Below are 20,823 nucleotides of genomic sequence, written 5' to 3'. Positions count from 1 at the left end.
CGGCAAAGTATGGACACACCTTAACTTTACTTAATTAACTCATTCCTCATGGACATTTATTTTATTTCAAATTATTCACTGTTTTAAAGAATGTCTAAAGTATATACACATCTCTGTTATGTTTACATTACTTATTTCCTTAGTACAATATAAATTCTAAAAATGCAATAATTCGATCAAAGGGCATATACTTTTAAAAATTTAACATATATTGTTAAACTGCCCCTTGAAAGGTTGTATTGATTTACACTCATACTACTGCTATATTGGAGAGCCTGTTTCCTCAATGCTGAACACATTATTACTTATTAAAATCTTATGTTCAAGACTTTAATATCCTTGATTCAGAACTTTTTTTTTTTTTTTTGGCCACGCCAGGTGGCTTTTGGGATCTTAGTTCCCCAACCAGGGATTGAACAGGGCCCTGGGTGGTGAAAGCACCGAGTCCTAACCACTGGACCTCCAGGGGATTCCCCAGAACTATTTCTTGATTCAAGAATCGCTAATTGTTCTTTTTTGCTCTGGAAACAAATAGAAAATAAACATCAAAACAAACAAAAAGTTAGTATATAATGAATACCAAATATGTACACTTGAATTAAATTAATACTTGAGTATTGGTGTGTAGCTTATTTAATTGAAGGCTTTGGCCCTTACACATTAGTGTACGAAAACAGTATTTGCTAATGTTGACAAGTGACACATCATATTAGTATATATTCTTTCTTTGTCTCAGTACTAAAAGCATTTTCTCTTCTAAACAAGATACTAAAGCTTTAACTTCCTTGTGAGTAAACACTGTTTCAAGGGGTAAACATTTCTAAATGTACAAATAAGACCAGAAATGGGCAGTAAATAAAATATTCTTTAATTACTTAATCATTTATGCCATTAACATATGCCTTTACTAACTAAGAGCATATTCAACATATATTTATATATAATATATAAAGAAATAAATTTATTTGGAACTGTTTCAAGTAAAAAGAATTTCAGAAATAAATAAATAAATCACTGGTTCAACTTCATTAAACAGCTGATAGAAAATTTGACACAACTATTTTCTTGATCACTCAAGGTCATCAATATGATGATCATACTCTTCAGTAACTATGTAACTGATAGCTTTGATACTCAGGAGAATCTGATGGTGCATCAGAATAATTATGCTATTCAGCTACACGGTTCTCTGCTTTCAATTTTCTCATGCTCCCTTGCCAGGCAGTCACTTTTCTTCCTGTCATTGTGCCAGCCTCTAACAACTCACCAGTATTCCTCTTCTGGTATGCTATTTATAAAAGACTATGGGGGACTTCCCTGGTGGCAGAGTGGTTAAGAATCGCCTGCCTATGCAGGGGACACGGGTTCGAGCCCTGGTCCAGAAAGATCCCACATGCCGTGGAACAACTAAGCCCACGTGCCACAACTACGGAAGCCTGTGCACCTAGAGCCCGTGCTCCACAACAAGAGAAGCCACCACAATGAGAAGCCTGCGAACCGCAACGAACAGTAGCCCCCGCTCGCCACAACCAGAGAAAGCCCACGTGCAGCAACGAAGACCCAACACTGCCATAAAAAAATAAATAAATAAATTTATTTATTTAAAAAAAAAAGACTATGGGCTAGAAAACCTGATAATAACACTATTAAGAGCTGCCTAGGTGGTGAGTAAAGGGATGAGGAATAAAGTAAATTGTTTTAGTGAAAAGATTTCATGGGTACCTATCTTAGGTAATTGCTGATTATATTTTCATACTTTATTCCTGGTTTTATTGAGTTGTAGTTATCTAACTCTGATCTCTGATTCAGTAGGGTATCACTGTACTTGACAGACTGATAACTTCCATGGAAAAGTGTGGGTTCCTGAGTAATAGCTACTCCTACTTTACTCCAGTTAATTGACCCAGAGTTTCTTAGTCCTGTATACACAAAGTCTTGGTAGAGAATATTGTTTTTCAAACTTCAGATCACACAGCCTAGTAGTAGCTCATAAAATTAATGAGTTTCAACCAGTATTTAAAAACAAAAACAGAAGAGAATAGAAAATACAGGAACAATGGGGTCAAAACCATGTTATAGTAATTGGCCTGTTTCACTCATTCTCTCATCATTACTCTGATGTTTACTTGTAATTAGTTTATTCTCATCATTTTTAAATAAATTAAGACCTTTTAAATCTCTCAATTTTAATTTCTAGTATAGTAAATGTCAATATATATAACCCACATATAGCCCTCAATAACTTTTTAAGAATGTAAAGAAATTCTGAGACCAAAAAGTTTCAGAACCACTGATCTAAGAGCTTATTTTCTTACTTTTTTTTCTTTTAAAATAAATAGCAGAAACAGATTGATTCCAAGTGACAAATGTACCATTCTGTAAATGGCATGCTTTAAAGAGTGCTTTCCTGAAGTTTAAAATATTTTAACCCCAAATTCAATAGTGAAACATGATAAACAAATTACCTTTCTGCCTGCAGAATTAAACTAACAGTTCCTTCTTTGAGATCAAATATAAGTGGTGTATTCCAGTTCTTCGTACTGAAAGACAAATAAAATGGATATTTATTAACACTTGAAATGCCAAATACTTTTTAATAAGTAGATGGGTACTCATTTAAAATGAAGTATATTTAGTTTCACAGTAACTCTGTATATATTTCTATTACAGCACTTGGTGCATTGTTTTGAAATTATTCACTTAACATGTGTGTATCCCTGACTAGAAAGCGGACTCTGTGTCCCTAGCACCTAGCACATAGTAAGTACTCAATAAATGTTTATTCTAGGAGCCACAAGATGCGAATTGAGGAATCATAAGTTCAAGTTCTGTCATTTATTAGCTCTGTGATTGGGCATGTCATTTAATGTTTCTCTTTTGAAAAATAATAGCAGCATCGTATAGTGAAAAGAGGATGGTGTTTTGGCTAGACAAATCAGGAGTAGAAATCTGGTTTCACCACCTGTCGGCCGTATGATCTTAATAAGCTTGACCTAAAGAACAGTTTTCTTATTTTTAAAATGGAGATAATGATGACTTAACTAAAGCATCTAGCTAACTGCCTACTGCATAGCAGATACTGAACAAACAAAAACTATAATAACAATAACATGATGAACAATTTTTCCTGCAGGTCTCCCAATGTAAATGTTGAGCTGAATGAAGATTTCTGTGAAACATTCTGTAAACTGTAAAATACTGTATTAATGTAAGCTATGACTATGCTTATTGAATAAACAGATGAATGAATGAAAAAATAACTCCTATGATTTTTATGATGTAATATGATTCAAAGATAAGGATGGGTGGAGAGAACATTTACAAACTGAAAAACCCATCCCCAAATAATCAAAGGTGTTTCACGTTTAAAATGTTTTATTACTCCTATATATTCTGAATTTCTCTCAATTACTTTCATAGAACAAATTCTTTAACTCAGATTAAATCTCATATTGATCCAGGAGATGGCGGGAAGGGGAAGCTTGCAGTAAATTGGGGGAAATTAATCTTGGCTAATGCAGAGCCTGATACCCATTTCAATAAGTAAATGCCAAACAGTGAGTAAATCACTACTGATAATTAGTAAGTCTGAGGTTCACAGGTATGATAAAGCTATGTACTTTTGTACTTTAGAAAAAATATCACAGTATGCTCATTTATGCAGTCATCAGAATTAACCTTCATTCTTTGTCAAGAGAGCTGATACAAATAGTGAGTATGAGGTTTTTTTAATGTCCCCTTACAAAATATCTGAGATTTATGACAACTGAGATATATATATACGACATGGAAATATAAACTCCCTAAATCAGAACAAGAGAATTTTCTATACAACTATTTGAAAAATCAAATGAAAATTTAACATAGAACGCTCATATATGATTTTCTTTGTCTGGAACTTCTTTTCATATAAACCAGTATATGGCTTGCATGTTTGTTTTTAAAGTTATATTTTTATTACTAAAAAAGGGGCAACAGTTATTAGGAACTTGGATTCAAATCCCAGCTCTTCCTTTAGTAAAGAAGTTAAGTAATTTCACCTAGGGTAAGTTACTTAATTACCTCTGCGTCCTTTAGTTTCTTCATTTTGTAAAATGGGAATAATAATAATAATATTCAACACACAGAGTAAATTAGATCATGAACATAAAAGATAGTATAATAGTGCTCAGTAAATAATAGTTGTTATTATCTAAAATACTAGGTATTTTTAATTTAATGAACTATATTTCAGCATGATGGGTCTCAGCATTACTTCATTCCCACTACTGCTCCCTGGTATTTCACTTTAATAAATATTTTGTACCTTCACAAATGTCTTGACAACAAGAGAGGGGAGGTAATGTTAAATCAGAAAAGAAAAAAAGCAATTTAATATTTTGACACATACTAACTGGTATGAGAAAGGTAGAGTGACAAAAAAATTAAATAACAGCTTCTAAACTTTTGGTAAATATTTTAAAAAGCAACCTCTCTAATACAAGTAACACATAATGATACCAATCCTACAGATTCAAACATTATGTCTTTGCCATTAAAATTAGTAGAATAAATCCCTCGTTTAGGGCAGTTAAGAGCCCTACCTTTCTTCGACCAAACCCTAAACTGAGGAAATCTTCTCTGTTTTCCTCAACCCCGTGAAAATTATTCAAAATCCATGTGCACTAAGTGATTGTGAGATTTCCTCATATTCTATAGTCCCTTTCCTTACCTCAATGGTTTAACTTGGTAGCTTTCTTGACTTTACCCAAAGCCTCCCTTCTCTTTCACATAAGAAAAAAATTTTCATGTAAAACTGAGCTGCTTATTTCTTTATCCCCTTTCTCCTTTGCTTCTCCCATTTCATTACTGCAGGCTTGGCTGTTATTCTAAGTTGCAGATTCTGATTAGTAGCAGATTTACACATAAGTGAGTGGCAATTTGTAATACATACTTGTAGCAACTGATACTGTTAATTAAATTTTAGGATACCTTTGTGTTGTGTATCACTGAGCTTTAGCTTACCAAGACAAGAGTACACTTTATGTTTTTCAATTCATTTATTCATCCCAAAATATTTATTTATTTATTTATTTAAGTACTTACTACATGTACTGGGTATACAGTGGTGAGTAAGACACATACATACTCTACCCTCAATTTTCTATTCAATGATTAAACTATAACCACATAATGTTATAAATATAAGCACAAAATGTGAAAAAAAAAATCTTTATTCACAACTCTTGAAAGTGTCATAGTGGTTCCTTGAGTTTTCTGGATAGTTGAGAAATCAACTGGTGGCAAACTAGAGCTAGTTTGTACCGATTGTTATATTTTCAGGAATTTTGAAAGCCAACTGTTAGATAAAGCCATTATTTAAAATTAAAATATATAAACATAATTAAGCAAATTATATTCAAAACACTCAAACTGATCACTTCCAGATTATTTTATTACATTTTACTATTATCTATGCACTTGAGATTATTTACACCTATTGTTATCTATATGGTGGCAATTCTATATAATGGTTTGCCACTGTGCATCTCTTCTTAATTCTGTGACATCATATTGGTAGCTTGAAATCGGCCATGGTAGAAGTATTTATATAATAGAAATGAGCTAACACTGCAAATCAGGTTGTTTGGTTGGTTGGTTTGTTTCCAGAAAGCCAGTTCAATATTTATCAGCACACACTGAGTTACATAAAAATACCAAGTAAGTTTTTAAAGTTTTAGGTGCAAGTTTCTTGGATGTAGAGTCACTTCCTGCTTTTTAATACAAAGTATACTGAACATATTTTCTTTCATCATTTCTGGACAACTCTGGATTATCAATATGAACATTTATGATTACCCTGGACTATGATATTAAGCCTGAACACTTCCTTGTGTCCTTACTGAACATCTTTCAGCCTGCTGTCAGGCTGCTAGCTGTCCCCCCTGCCAGTGGTTAGGTGGTTCCTTTTCCCATCATTTATCACATGCTCCTAACCTTCTCTGGGCTTTGAAATCAAATTATACTGAAGTCCTTAGAGCTATGAGTAAAGTAAGAGTAAACACTATCTCAGAGAAGGTATTTTGTATTATAAAAGTGATTATTAACCGTTGATGCACAAACTTTATTAGATCTACTTTCCTTACTCATAGCTTACTTTTTATCACTTCTTGGTTGGTAGTAAGTTCAAGATAGGCAAGGTTTTGAGAAAGTTAAGTTTAAACCAAACCATGTTGATATGAAACCTTGAAAATAAATTCCTCCTCACAGACAAAACTCTGGATTTTAAAGAAATGCAAGATGCTTACGAGAACACATAACACTGAAGAGACGTTGAAACAACTAAGTGTGCATAGTTCAAAGAGGCTTTAATGACTCTATCACGGAATTCCAGTAAATCCACTGCATCATTAAGAACGTTACGAACCTAAACAAGGGAAAATGAAATACCAACAAACAACGTTAAAATACATCAAATTTTAATTAGATAAGTTAGCAAACACAAAAATTTCAATGCACTCTTGATTATCTAATCATAGAAAGAAGAAGAATTCAATAGGAACCAGGCATAAGATTTGGGTTTAAAAATCAACCAACAAAACTACACACACAGAAAACTTAGAAATAAGTAGAAAAAGATCTACGTATAGAGATTTCTAACATGAAAGCCAATCTGTATGATGTGGCAGTGGAGCAACAAGGTGAAAACTGCTATAACAGTGAGATATATAGTCAAAGGAGTATGGCACATAGGAGCTGGAAAGAGACTATATGATTTCTGCCCAAAACAGTAAGAGATCAATAATTTATGAAATATATTTTTAAATTTTTAGGGTTTTTAGGGTTAGATTTTACTTTAAAATTTAAGTTCTAAGAAAAGAGATATAATAACTTTAAAAATCAAAAGTGGAGTAGGAGGTGTTAGTAAAGAAACCAACTACATAGTGAAGAAGCCAAGGTGTGCGGAGAGGTGGAAAGTATTTCCATGCATAAAAACACAGAGATAATATATAAAAAAGCTAAGCACCAACTAACAAATGGCGACTTGACTATGATAGTCAAAATTATTATAAAAGTTTGTTAACTGATAAAGTTTTTTGAAGTTTTTATGTATTACCAGAATGGGTAATACATTATAGTAAGAGGTGAAAATTAGAGAAAAAGAGATTAATTGTACTTAGAAGTTAGTGTTTCTTTAAATTCCCCTCAAAATGTTATCATCTTTCTAAATTAACATGACAATTATAGTATTAATGAAGAATAAAAGGGTATGGAAGGAAAAAGAGGAAGATAAAAGTCAAACTTCTTCTAAGTACTTCTTCAAATATACCTACAAGGCATATTATATTTTTATTACCTGTTCCCCAACTCCTATCCCCACCAAACTATTAACGCCATGACAAGAGATAGCAGAATTATATACACATATAATCCTTGACCCAGCAATCTTACTTCTAGAATTCCATACCAAAATAAACAAGCAAAACTATGAAATAACATATACACAGGCTATTACTACATACAGCACTATTGGTAACAGCAAAAGACTGGAAATAGCCCAAATATCTATCAACAGGGGATAGGTTGAATAAACTACATTCACAAAATAGAATAATATACAGCTATAAAAAGGACTGAGTAAGATCTATGGAGCAACCTCCATGATATATTGTAAAACAAAAAAAGGCAAGATGCAAAACAGTGTGTATAGTATTATACGTTTTATCTTATAAAGGGAAGGATATGAAGATATATGGATTTGTTTATATTAAAAAAACAAAAAATGTAAAACAGTATTCAATAATATATTATTAGAATAATATTGAGATTGTTATTTTAAACTATATTTTAGGATATATTCTAGGATATATTAATGTTTTTAAGAACAAAAATTTTCTTGTAAAAGAACTGCAAATAAAAAAATCAAGAGTAAAATTCCATAATCTTGAATTCTGAACTTGAAACCTCAGTATACACTCATGATATATTTTTATCTGTCAAAAACAAATACATTTTATCTAGAAGTAATGCTCAAACCAGTAGCAATGAGCACACCTAGAACCTGGATCATGGTCTCTAAATAACATTCCCCTCCAAAAGGAACAAGGCCTTCTTGGAAAAATGGTGGATTTCAAGTCTGGGACAGGAAATGTATCAATATAAGACACCTGGAACATCTTGTCAGAAATGCAAGCAAGCTGTTGAAATCATCTCAAAAGAACACAGGAGTCAAATAGCCAAAGATGGAACCATTCGAGCATTAGAAAGAATAATGACTGCAATGGATTGAAATATATCAAAAATGTTAAAATCTGCAAGTTTATAATGATAACATCAACAACAACAACAAAGAAACTCATTGGGCATACCAGGAAATCAATTCGCTATTTGAAAACTGGTAAATAAAGGAAAATAATTCAGAATTTGTCTCACTTCAGAGTAACAAATAGTTGATTAGGCAAAGTCTTTTACAGAAGGATTCTAGCTAATAAATGCAGAAGGAATGATAGAATTACAAGATGCAACTCCTGATGAAACATGGTTCTAAACAAGTACCATCCATGGCTGCTAAAAATATTAAAGTAAAAGCCTAATGGGAAACTATATGACATATGAATCAGACTTATAATGCCTGAACACACTGATAAATCTCATCATTATTGAAAGAGAGATAAGAAGACATGTGTCTCGCAACAGGAAGTGTACAGCATCACCCACAAAGTATTCTTTATATTTATCAAGGCTCTATATCTAATAGCCAGTCTACAGGAAATACAGGGGCTAGATGTACATGTTAAATGTAATCATACCACAGGGATGCAAACAGGAAAATGTGGGAAATTCAACAGAACAAATGACCTGGTTTTGTAAACAAACAAATAAATAAATAAATAAAGAGGTGGAATTGTTCCAGATTTTAAAAGATTGAAGAGACAAATTAAATGCAATATGGGACTTTGTTCCTGACACAAACCAACCAACTATAAAAATATATATTGACATGTACCACAATGTTCATTGCAGCTCTATTTACAATCTCCAGGACATGGAAGCAACCTAAGAGTCCATCGACAGATGAATGGATAAAGAAGATGTGGCACATATATACAATGGAATATTACTCAGCCATAAAAAGAAACGAAATTGAGTTATTTGTAGTGAGGTGGATGGACTTAGAGTCTGTCATACAGAGTGAAGTAAGTCAGAAAGAGAAAAACAAATACCGTATGCTAACACATATATATGGAATCTAAAAAAAAAAAATGGTTCTGAAGAACCTAGGGGCCGGACAGGAATAAAGACACAGATGTAGAGAATGGACTTGAGGACACGGGGAGGGGGAAGGGTAAGCTGGGACGAAGTGAGAGAGTAGCATTGACATATACACACTACCAAATGTAAAATAGATAGCTAGTGGGAAGCAGCCGCATAGCGCAGGGAGATCAGCTTGGTGCTTTGTGACCACCTAGAGGGGTGGGATAGGGAGGGTGGGAGGGAGATGCAAGAGTGAGGAGATATGGGGATATATGTATACATATAGCTGATTCACTTCGTTACACAGCAGAAACTAACACACCATTGTAAAGCAATTATACTCCAATAAAGATGTTAAAATATATATATATAGAGAGAGAGAGAAAATAATTGGAGAAATGGGACCTGTTACTGTAGACAGACTTAGGAGACAACTGGAGAAATGTGAAATATCACTATGATTATGTTAAAATAAAAATAGTTCCTATCTTTTAGACTTTTTTTTTAAGACTTAAAAAAAGTCCTGTTGCCAGGACTAGTGGTAAAGAAAAAGACACTGATATGTTTGCTTCACTCTTCGAAGAGTGGGTGAAATGACTGCAAAAGGGGAGTAGTCCGATGGCAGGTGCCTCAAAGGAGCTGGAGTTCTTTAGGGAAGAAGAAGTTATTGTGGTCTGGAATCAGCAATGAGGGGTAAGGAGACAACTACCCGACCCCCAGACCCCGTAATACTTGGCATAAAGAAGAAAAACACCTCTACTTAAGAAGGCTGTAGGAGAAACACTGGTCTCAGGAGTCAGCAGGTTTTTTACTTAGAATAAAAATGTGAAGTGTACTTTCAGTGATAAGGCTGAGCTCTGTCTGCAAGGCCACAGGTACATGCTGCAGGCTGTGCACTGCACAACTCTAGGTCTAAGTGATGGGCCCCCTAGAATTGAGCAAACCATGACTGTAGGTGGTGACCCTGTGAGTCTCTCTTTAAATCCTAGGCTGTTCTAGGTTTTTCTTTCAGGGAGGGGAGAAGAGAGCTACCCCACAGGCCCCATGCTCTGATTTCAGACAGAGACTGGATCAGGCCACTTGTCTCACTTCGAGTCCTTTCAGGTCCATCAGCCTACAGGAGCCCCTCTCTGCGTTGCCTTTGCCTCCCTGCTTCTGGACGAGGAGTCAAGCAGGTTGGAGGTTTCCCTCCACACTCTGCATTGTTGTTCCATTTCTGGTCCACAGAGATGTTTATCCTATTTTTGAGTCCAGATAAGTCTCTTTTAAAAATATATTTCATAAATTATTGATCTCTTTAGAGCCAAATGTATGTCTCGTCCTTCCAAGTATGAACTTATGATACCATTTTCACCAGAAGTCTGAGCTCCCAGAGACTTTTTAAGAGGTCCAAAATGCCATCCTCTCCCAGAAGCATTTTAAAGCTAATGGAATGAAATAGAATTTTCTAAAGGAAGTTATATGGTCGTTTCTTTATAGCAACATGATACCCAATGAAATAAACTGGCTGTTAACACAGGTTTAGGAAAATTCAATATTTAAAAAATCCGATGTATAATCCTCTGTCATTACTCAAATTATAGGCAGACTTCTTAAAATTCATATTGGCCTAAAGCTTCACATGGGGGAATTCTCTTTTTTGTGAATCTGGAACACTAGAACAGGAATAAAACATCCTGGCCATGACAATAAACAAAAGACACACTGATAATTGCTGTTATAATTTCAAAGCTATGGTGAATCCAACATCAGAAATGTCCTGTGCTAAATTTTAAAATGCACCCATTTACTCTGTTCAATTCAGGGCAGCTTCAGGACTAACCTGTTCATACTTGTATCACCTAATACTTCCATCTGACCACAATATTTAGACTTCTCAGACTGACATAAGTCCAAAAATTCTGTTTCCACATTTCCAAATACTCATTTAATCCTAAACATAGATATAGCCATAGCAATAGTTACCATTTATCTTTGTTTTACATACATTATCTCATTTAATCATCAAAATCACTCTTTCTTTAACTCTTATCTTTACAGGAGATAGAGTAATTAGTCACTCTATTTGATTCTTAGGAATCAAATAATCTTGAACTATGGCAACGATTAAAAGCCAAAGCTGTGCCCCATGCTAAAGTGAGAGAGGCAGGAAAGAGAAAACGGTAAACTTGAGACCTGAGGAATGCCTCATCTCCTCCACCTGTACCCTCTCCCTCCTAGGCACTTCCTCCCAGCAAAGACATCAACTATCCCTTTTGGAAAGAATCATCCACTGGGATTCAGCCTGGAGACAAGGGACAACTTAAGAAACCGTCTCACTCTAGGTTACTGTATCATATAAAAGCTGAGGTCCAGAGAGACAGGTAGGGCAATGAAGCCTATTGCCAGGTAGCAACTGCCAGGTCAAGGTCTAGATTTAATAATTAGGACTCAACATGATCTCTGGTTTCTGAGTTAACAAAACACAAATCAACCAAGTCTACCAAGCTTCTGAGAAAACTGTAAAACTCTAAACCAGGCAAACAAAAAGTTGTGACTGTTGTCCCTATAGCAATCTGTGGCTCCACCTCACAACAACGTTAAGTGGGCTGCTAAAATGTACGGACCCCAGAAAGGGAATCCTCCCAAGTGGGAAATCTTCCCAGAAAGGCAATCTAGAGTTGCCTAATTAACCAAGCAACTAACTTTATTGCTAAGAAAAAGAGTTCTCAAGATATTCCTGGCCAGCCGGGTTTTTGCTAGGAACCTGGTAATCACAGTGCGTTGTTTTCCCTTCTCCCATTTTCCAAATTGTTTTCATTGCAGCTGCCCTGTTTTCCCTTCGTCTTTATAAACTGGGAATATGGGGGAGAGGAGAATAATTAAAATTCACATTTATTTATAGTTTTCCAGACCAGAGAGTTGGAGCTGGAATGACTGGATTAGTCTAGGTTATCATCTTTTAGAGAGGGGATGGGTTTGTTTTCAGTTACATATAGAATAGCTGCAAAGTTAAGTAGTGCATTTCTGTATTATACATACATGTGAATAAGAGAAAGTACGCGTGGTGAGTAGATTGTAAGGGGATTAGTGATTTCTATGTCCTCGTATTCACATCCTTATGTAAGTCTCTCCTCTTGTGTGTAGACTGGACCTTGTAGCTTGCTTCCAGTGAACAGAAAAAGGCTAAAGTGATGAGATGACACTTCTGAGTTCAGGTTATAAAAAACTGTGACTTATGTCTTGCTCACACTCTCTGTGCCCTTCGTAACTGCTCTGACAGAGCTGCCAACTTGTGAGCTGCCCTGTGAAGAGGCTACATGCAAGAAACTGAGGGTGGCCTCCAGTCAACTGCCCTCAATTCAACAGACGTTGATAAATGGAATCTTGCCAACAACCTTATCAGTGAGCTTGGAAGCAAATCCTCCCCAGTTGAGCCTTCAGGTGCCACTAAGCCCTGGCCAACACCTTGATTGCAGCCTTGTGAGAAACTATGAGCCAGAAACCCTGGCTAAGCCATGCCTGGATTCTTGACCCACAGAAACTGAGAGATAATAAGTGTTGCTGTTTTAAGTCACTAAGTTTTCAGGTGATTTATTATGCAGCCATCGATAACTAATACAGTTATGGTTGCTAAACAGCCAAAAAAGATAGACTATAGTGGATATCTGTTGGTTTCTGTCTGCCCAGAATCAAATGCTATCTTTTCTGGTAAATATGCTTTGGTTTTCCTTTGGGAAACCATTCCCCCTATTATTCTAAGTGACTAAGTGGTTTAGATGGGGTTGACTCATCATTCCCTCCACCTCCCAATGAAACATACTTGACCCAGACTTGGCACATGAGATCCAATGCTGAGACTTCTGCTGGAATTACTAAGGGGCTGGAGGGGAAAGCACTCTTTCTGTTGGACTTGAAGTTGGTAGAATGTAAGCCTGGAGCTACCAAGGCCGCAAAAGAGAGACAGCATTTGTGAAAATGAAGCCAATACAGAAAAAAGGACCGTTGAGGAAGAGATATGATGGAACTCCTGTTGACCTTATTTAAGCCTCTGGATCCAATACAGCCTCGTAAGTCCCATCTCTTGACTTCACATGGACCAATAAATTTCTTTTGTTTCTTTACTCTTTACCTTCATTCAATCAATTTGAGAAGAACTTATAAAAAAACAAAAGATTTTCAACATATTAATCTAGGAGGTCCCATGAGAACAGGAACCAAACCTGTCTTATTCACAGCTGTACTTCCCGTTGCCTAGCTCAATGCCTGGCAAGTAGGGCATTGAATAAATAAATGAAATTGTTCTAAGAAAAAACTATGAATAGACCCAGCTTAGCAAAAATGCAATACAAATGTCTTATAATCACCGAGAGAGTAAGACCCCTTTACAAAACTAAAAATACTATTCTAGTCCTAAAATTTTGAAAGATTATTTGCAAACATTATTTTAAGTATAAAGACAATTTGGATTAGATAAGCTATTTAGAAACCTCCACTGTTCATCTTATCTTATGTAAAAATCCTCTAATTCTAGGATGATTCCTTTTTATTATGAAAGAAAAACTTCTCTTTTTAAATATATTCTCATCTTGGGGCATTTCTGAAATTAAGGCAATACTATATTAGCTAGCCACCAAGCACTATATGAGTAAAAGTGTGTCCCCAAATCAGTTGATTAGAACTCACAATGCATTCTTTGTCATAGACACAATACTATAAATAATGTTTTGGTTCCCAGGTTGACTAACAAAAATATATATTTACACCATCACCTAGATCCAAACACTCATTTACAAGAAATACAAAAGACAGAGAAGTACGTCAAACCACACCATGGGGATACAATTAGCAATGTCCACACTGTGGGGCTGGACAAACAATTTGGTTTCAACAAATAAACCGCAGGGGGAAAAATAGAGATGGAAGGGGAATCTACAGAATAAAAGAGACTTAAAAGGTATGCCAACCAACTGCAACATGTAAACCATTCTGGATTCTGATTCAAACAAACAAACTTTAAAAAATGTGACATGGCGGAAACAATCAAAAATTTGAACACTTCTTGGATATTTGATAACATTAAGGAATTACTATCATTTTTACTGTATGGTAATGGTATTGTGGGTACGTTAAAAAGAGTCCTTATCTTTTAGCTGTATATATTGAAAACTTCACAGCTGAAATGATACTTGAATTTGCTTCAAAATAATTGGGGGAGGGGGAAAGTAGATATGGACATGGATGGGGCAGGCTTGATCTTGGGTTGACGGCTGTTAGGGCTGGGAGATGAGTACATAGAGATTCATTATACTATTCTGTCTATTTTTGTGTGGTTTAAATTATCCATAATAAGTTTAAAATTTTTTAAATAAGAAAGTAGAGGGACTTCCCTGGCGGGCCAGTGGTTAAGACTCCGCACTCTTCCACTGTAAGGGGGCCCAGGTTCGATCCCTGGTCAGGGAAATAAGATCCTGCATGCTACAAGGTGCCGCCAAAAATTTTTTTTTAAAAAGTAGAACAAAGAAGATGTATAAGGTACCTAATTATTATCAATCTGGTGACCATTATCCAGATTGTCTGTGAAAATCTGGATACTTAGTCTAAAGAATACCTGAACAGACACATCCAAGAAATCACAAGATACATGCTTCCAAATTTTTTCTCAAAGATTCTTTTTTTTTTTTTTTGATATGGATCATTTTTAGAGTCTTTATTGAATTTGTTACAGTACTGCTTCTGTTTTATGTTTTGGTTTTTTGGCCGCAAGGCATGTGGGACCTTAGCTCCCCACCCCCGACCAGGGATGGAACCCGCACCCCCCGCAATGGAAGGCGAAGTCTTAGCCACTGGACTCCCAGGAAAGTCCCTCAAATTTTTATAGTAATTATAATCATCTGAATTCGGAATACTGAAGATAGAGGCAACTGCTATGGACAGGAGAAAGAAAGGAAGAAGATAGAGTTCCCTTTCCTTTGGGAGAGAGTTTGCCATCAACACATTGTCTTTGGCCACTCCTCCTAACTTTCATCAACTAACTTTTTCCCATTTTAGCTTGTCTTAGGTAATTCTTAAAAGGGGGAAAAAATATTTTTTAATCAGGTTAAATAAACTCATACAATTATAAATAAATAAAATAATGTAACCCTGACAGTGATCAGCAGGTTATTACGTCTGCCTTGAGGTCAGCTCCAGCAGTTAAATCTAACTTGTTACAGCTTCTTTCCTTCTTCCTCAACTGAATCCACATATTCCCTCAATGCTTCAAGTTTCACTATCCCTGTTGTCAAACCCAAGTTCATGTGCCGGAGGCACAGTGAGGCCAAACAAACCAAGACATTGAAGTTTGGAGCACAGAAAGATTTATTGCAAGGGCTAAGCAAGGAGAAAGGGCAGCTCATGCTCAAAAGGCCCAAACTCCCCAACAGTTTTGGGGGAAGAGTTTTTAAAGATAAGATTTGGGATGAGGGCTGCAGGGTATGTAACTTTCTTCTGATTGGTTGGTGGTGAGGTAACAGGGTGATGTTTCTGGAATCTCAACCTTCTGGTTCCAACCAGTCTGGGGTCTACATGCTTGTGGTCAAGCATGTAGTCACCATCCTCCAGCTGGGTTGGGGTCTTAGTTTCTGTAGAACTACTCAAAGATATGGGCTTTTGTACCAGGGAGGGCCCCACAGGGTCCTGCTCACTTTCAATCCCCTCTTTTCTTTGATACTCCTCAACCTTGAGGGGAACAGGTGAGGGACAAGAAAGGGAATAATGTTTTGCATAGAGAGGTTAACCATAAACTTGGCAGAGAAACTCGGGTTTAGGGGGCCTCAATTTCATCCCTGCCTCAACACCATAATTTCAGTACCTGTGGGCACTCATATTCTATGTCAGTGAAAGGTTCTTATTTTATGTCATGAAAAAGTCACTAATGGTATAGTTAAAATATTTCTAGTATGACTGAATCTTTATAAACCTGATTTAAATATAATTAATGAAGATAATTCCATTTTCTGTATTGTAAACTAATGTGAAAAGAAGAAGATTTAATCAGCCTGAAACATAATCATACCTGCATGGTCCTTCTTTTAGTTAATGTTACTTGAAAATCTTTCCACTCCCAACGTTGCTCCACCACATGTGCAAAAACAACATGTCCATTTCCACAGGCTCCAGCAATCTGGGTGCCATCAATTGACCATGCGATATTAAATACGCTGCCAGTGTTGGGCTTTTCTAAAGCATATGACCACTGGGGAAGAAAGAACAAGAATAGAATCAATTTATTTCAAAAACATTTTAAAGAAGTTTCAAATTGAGCATATGTTAACATACTAGGATGATATTTTTTTAAAGAATGTGTCTTTATTCTAGAATTATTTAGAAATATTTTTCTTAATAAAATGATAGCCTACTGAAACGGAAGATACAGATGTGATTTTTCAAGTATACAGTAGAATACATAATATGATAAAAGAGTATGAAATCGCTCAAGAACTGCAAAACACCCAAAGCATTTTGATTTACATCATTTAATTTTAAGCAGTTAATACTAAACAGGTAAATACAAAGATTACCTAGGAACAAAACAGACATCTTACTATTAATTCGTAAGGATCTCTATAGTCCACACATCTAAAAATTTGTTACAATATTTCAATAGTGTCACTAAAAATTGAAACTAAACACACAATGTAACTAAAACACCTCTAAAACACATATCTTAAACCATGAAAGTACAGGTAAATAGATTTTTTCCTTTTTTCTTTTTCTCACAGTGCAGTTAAGTATAACCTCTTCTAGAATCTATCTGTCTGAGAAAGCAATCTAGCAATATCAATAAGCATCAACTGGAAAAAGGAGATTCGTGTGTGTGTGTGTGTGTGTGTGTGTGTGTGTGTGTGAATAAGACAGTAAGAAAAAAAAAACTTTTTCATAGATGGTATTATATGCATTTTCTTTCATTCTTTCACTTGAAACACACATATTTACTAGAAGGATGATTTATTTATTTGACTAAATTTATTTATATTCTCTTTCCATTCTTTTAACCTTACAGACTATAGTCAAATTAAGTCTTGATTTTTTGTTGTTGTTGCCCTTGGGTGGGTATTTATTTTTGTTCTACATTGGTTTTTTGTTTGTTTGTTTTAATATTCATTATCAGCTATGGGCTCACTGACAAAAAATTTGGAGAAAATAGAAAAAATATAGAAAAAATTCACTAATCCACACTACTATAAAACAAGACTATAAATTCCCAATAAAAGTTCACATATACAATAAAAAGGCTGTATGACTCTTACTACCCACTGACACTTTTTTTCAACTCCTTCCCATCCCCCTTCAAATCTCTAACTATTGCTTAAGTAAAAGGCTCTATGATAACGTTACTATGAAGAAGGTAATGAACAAACTGTAAGCTTTGCTTCATCAGCAGCATAAATATATATACATAAAATTCATATTTTTAAACTATTTACTTTAAAGCATGATTTAAAAATACCCAAAGAACTGAATCACCCAGAAAAATCTTACTAAAATTAAACATACAAATATTTATCTAAGAACTCATGATGCCCGATCCTAAGAAGAGAAAATGAAAAGAAATTTTAGGTATTATCATCACCCTACATTCCTCTGACTTCTTTCAGAGTCCACATGAACCATGATACCCAAGTTATATTAAATTCTTACTCTCTAAAAAATTAACTGATTTCTTCCTCTTTGCAATTACTCTAGTAATAAAAAAAAAAAAATACAAGCACAAGCAAATCATCAGAGAAGGAGTCTTGAATAGTTACTAAATTTGAGGGGACAGGGTTATATTTTGTCCAATCAGTAAAGTTAATAATTTTTATTGGTAAATCAAAAAGATTTATCATTTGTCCTTTTTTTTAAAATTGAGGTATAGTTGATTTACATTATATTAGTTGCAGGTGTACAACACAGAGATTCAAAATTTTTTTAGATTATACTCCATTTAAAGTTATTATAAAATACTGGCTACATTCCCTGTGCTTATCATTTGTGCCTTTAAAGAGACTTTTAATGCTCTGAGTCTCTTTTCTTCTCCAAATAAGCCATGGAACACTGGATTCACATTTGCATTTCCAACCACTAGAAAGAAATGAAGCAGCCTCCCTGGATGTAATTTAGTGGTGTTAGCAGCAAGAACCCTGAAGATGAATTTTTAACTATCCCTCTCACTTATGCTAATCTCTTTGACCAAACTATCCCTTTGTTTAAGGTAGTGTTACTCAAAATGTGCTCAGGCCAGCACCATCTATATCACCTGTGATCTTGTTAGAAATGCAAATTAATAGGCCCCGCACCATCCTATTGAATCTGACCCTCTAGGGGATGAGGACCAGGAAATTTTCTTGTTGCTGTTAGTCTGTTTTTCTTTTTTAATTTCTTTTTTTATTGAAGTATAGTTGATTTAAAATCTTGTGTTAATTTCTGCTGTACAGGAAAGTGATTCAGTTATACATATAAATATTCTTTTTTAAATATTCTTTTCCATTATGGTTTATCATAGGATATTGAATATAGTTCTCTGTGCTATACAGTAGGACCTTGTTGTTTATCCATTCTGTATATAATAGCTTACATCTGCTAACCCCAAACTCCCACTCCATCCCTACCCCAACCCCCCCCCACCACCTTGGCAACCACAAGTCTGTTCTCCATGTCTGTGAGTCTATTTCTGTTTCGTAGATAGGTTCATTTGTGTCATACAGCATTTTAGATTCCACATATAAGTGATTTCATATGGTATTTGTCTTTCTCTTTTTGACTTACTTCAATTAGTATAATAATCTCTAGTTGCATCCATGTTGCTGCAAATGGCATTATTTAGTTCTTTTTTATGGCTGAGTAGTATTCCATTGTATATATATACACCACATCTTCTTTATCTGCTCATCTGTCAATGGACATTTAGGTTGTTCAGGAAACTTTTAATGAGCTCTTCAGGAGATTCTTAAGCATCATAAAGTTAGGACACTGGTCCTCAACTCTGTACATTAGAATCATCTGGGAAGCTTTTTTCAAAAAAAATACCAAAAACCAGGAATACAACCAAATAAATCCAGAATTTCTTGGGGTGGGGTCTGGATATGTTCTTAAAAGTTCTCTGGGGGCTTCCCTGGTGGCGCAGTGGTTAAGAATCCACCTGCCAATGCAGGGGACACAGGTTTGAACCGTGGTCCGGGAAGATCCCACGTGCCACGGAGCAACTAAGCCTGTGCGCCACAACTACTGAGCCTGCGCTCTACAGCCCATTAGCCACAACTACTGAGCCCACGTGCCTAGAGTCCATGCACTGCAACAAGAAAAGCCACCTCAATGAGAAGCGCGCACACGGCAAAGAAGAGTAGCCCCCACTTACTGCAACTAGAGAAAGCCCGCGTGCAGCAACGAAGACCCAACACAGCCAAAAATAAATAAATTAATTAATTAATTTTAAAAAAAGTTCTCTAGGTGATTTTAATGTAGAACCACTGTTCTAAGAGAAAAGCAAAATCTGTGATTCGCTTTAAGACTATCATTAGCTGCTGACTCACTGTTAATACCAAGCCAATTAATTTGCTAACACTTGAGAAAATTACATGACCTTTGTTTTATCCTCTAATCCAGCTTCTCTTTGTTATGTATAAATTTTTCTTACATTCATCAAGCTAAATTTTTTCTTTGAAACTTTTTATTAGAATTTCAAACATAAAGTATAATAGGAAGAATAACATAAAGCAGTGGTTCTCAAACTTTAATGTGTATTAGAATTACCTAGAGGGATTGTTAAAATAAATTGCTGGGCTCCAGTTTCTCTGATTTAGTAGATCTAGGGTGGGGGCCAAAGTGTCTGCATTCTAACAAGTTCCCAGGTGGTGCTCAAGCTTCTGGTCCAGCAACCACACTTTGAGAATGGCTGGTATAATGAAGCCCCATTACCCAGTTTCCAACAATTATCAACTAATAGGTAATTCTTATCTCATGTGTACTACCACCACAGCCCACATCATTTTGAGCTGTCACTGACATCATATCATTTCATCACAAAATACGTCCGCATATATCACTAAAAACACAAAGATTTTTTAATCCAACCTCAATACCATTATTAAACCTAAAAACAATTAACAATAACTCCTTAATATTATCATAGTATCTAGTCACTGTTCAAATTTTTCCAATTGTCCTTTTTTGTCTTCAGTTTGTTGGAATTAAGATACAAATAAGGTACTATCATTTTGATTGGTTGCGAAGTCTCTTAGATATCTTTTGATCTATAAGTTCCCCTTACACATGTTCTTTTCCCTTGAAATTTTCTGTGGTTGAAGAAACTGGGTCATGTCCTGTTGTTTCCCATAGTCTGGATTTTACCATCTGTATTCTCATGGTGTTAACATGTTAGTCTGTCCCCTTTATTTCCTGTTAATTGATAGGTAGATCTAGAGTCTTGATCAGATTCAGGTTTGATTTTTTTGGCAAGAAAACTTCGTAAGTGATGTTGTGTACTTCCAGCAGGAAGCATTTAATGTCCGAATGTCTTCTTATGCTGTTAGCAAATGATAACCATTGCCTAGGAGGACTAATTCACTTACAGTTGCAAAATGGTAATAT

The 20,823-nt window shown here is 35.3% G+C and overlaps 1 protein-coding gene across 2 annotated transcripts in view; it reads right to left on the bottom strand.

Moving 5' to 3' along the window:
• IFT80 (intraflagellar transport 80) overlaps positions 1 to 20,823 on the bottom strand; it is a 119,766-nt gene that overhangs the window by 27,086 nt on the left and 71,857 nt on the right. For both annotated transcript variants that reach the window (XM_061193489.1, XM_061193488.1), the window contains exons 9-11: positions 16,271 to 16,450; positions 6,288 to 6,406; positions 2,466 to 2,540 (exon numbers count right to left, since the gene is read on the bottom strand). In XM_061193489.1, the coding sequence (XP_061049472.1) occupies positions 2,466 to 2,540; positions 6,288 to 6,406; positions 16,271 to 16,450 (374 nt within the window). The remainder of the gene's footprint in view (positions 1 to 2,465; positions 2,541 to 6,287; positions 6,407 to 16,270; positions 16,451 to 20,823) is intronic.

Source organism: Eubalaena glacialis, chromosome 6 (genome assembly GCF_028564815.1).
Source record: "Eubalaena glacialis isolate mEubGla1 chromosome 6, mEubGla1.1.hap2.+ XY, whole genome shotgun sequence".
Lineage (NCBI taxonomy): Eukaryota > Metazoa > Chordata > Mammalia > Artiodactyla > Balaenidae > Eubalaena > Eubalaena glacialis.
Note: the sequence above shows the minus strand (reverse complement) of the source record. Positions and strands in the feature narration are given on the sequence as shown.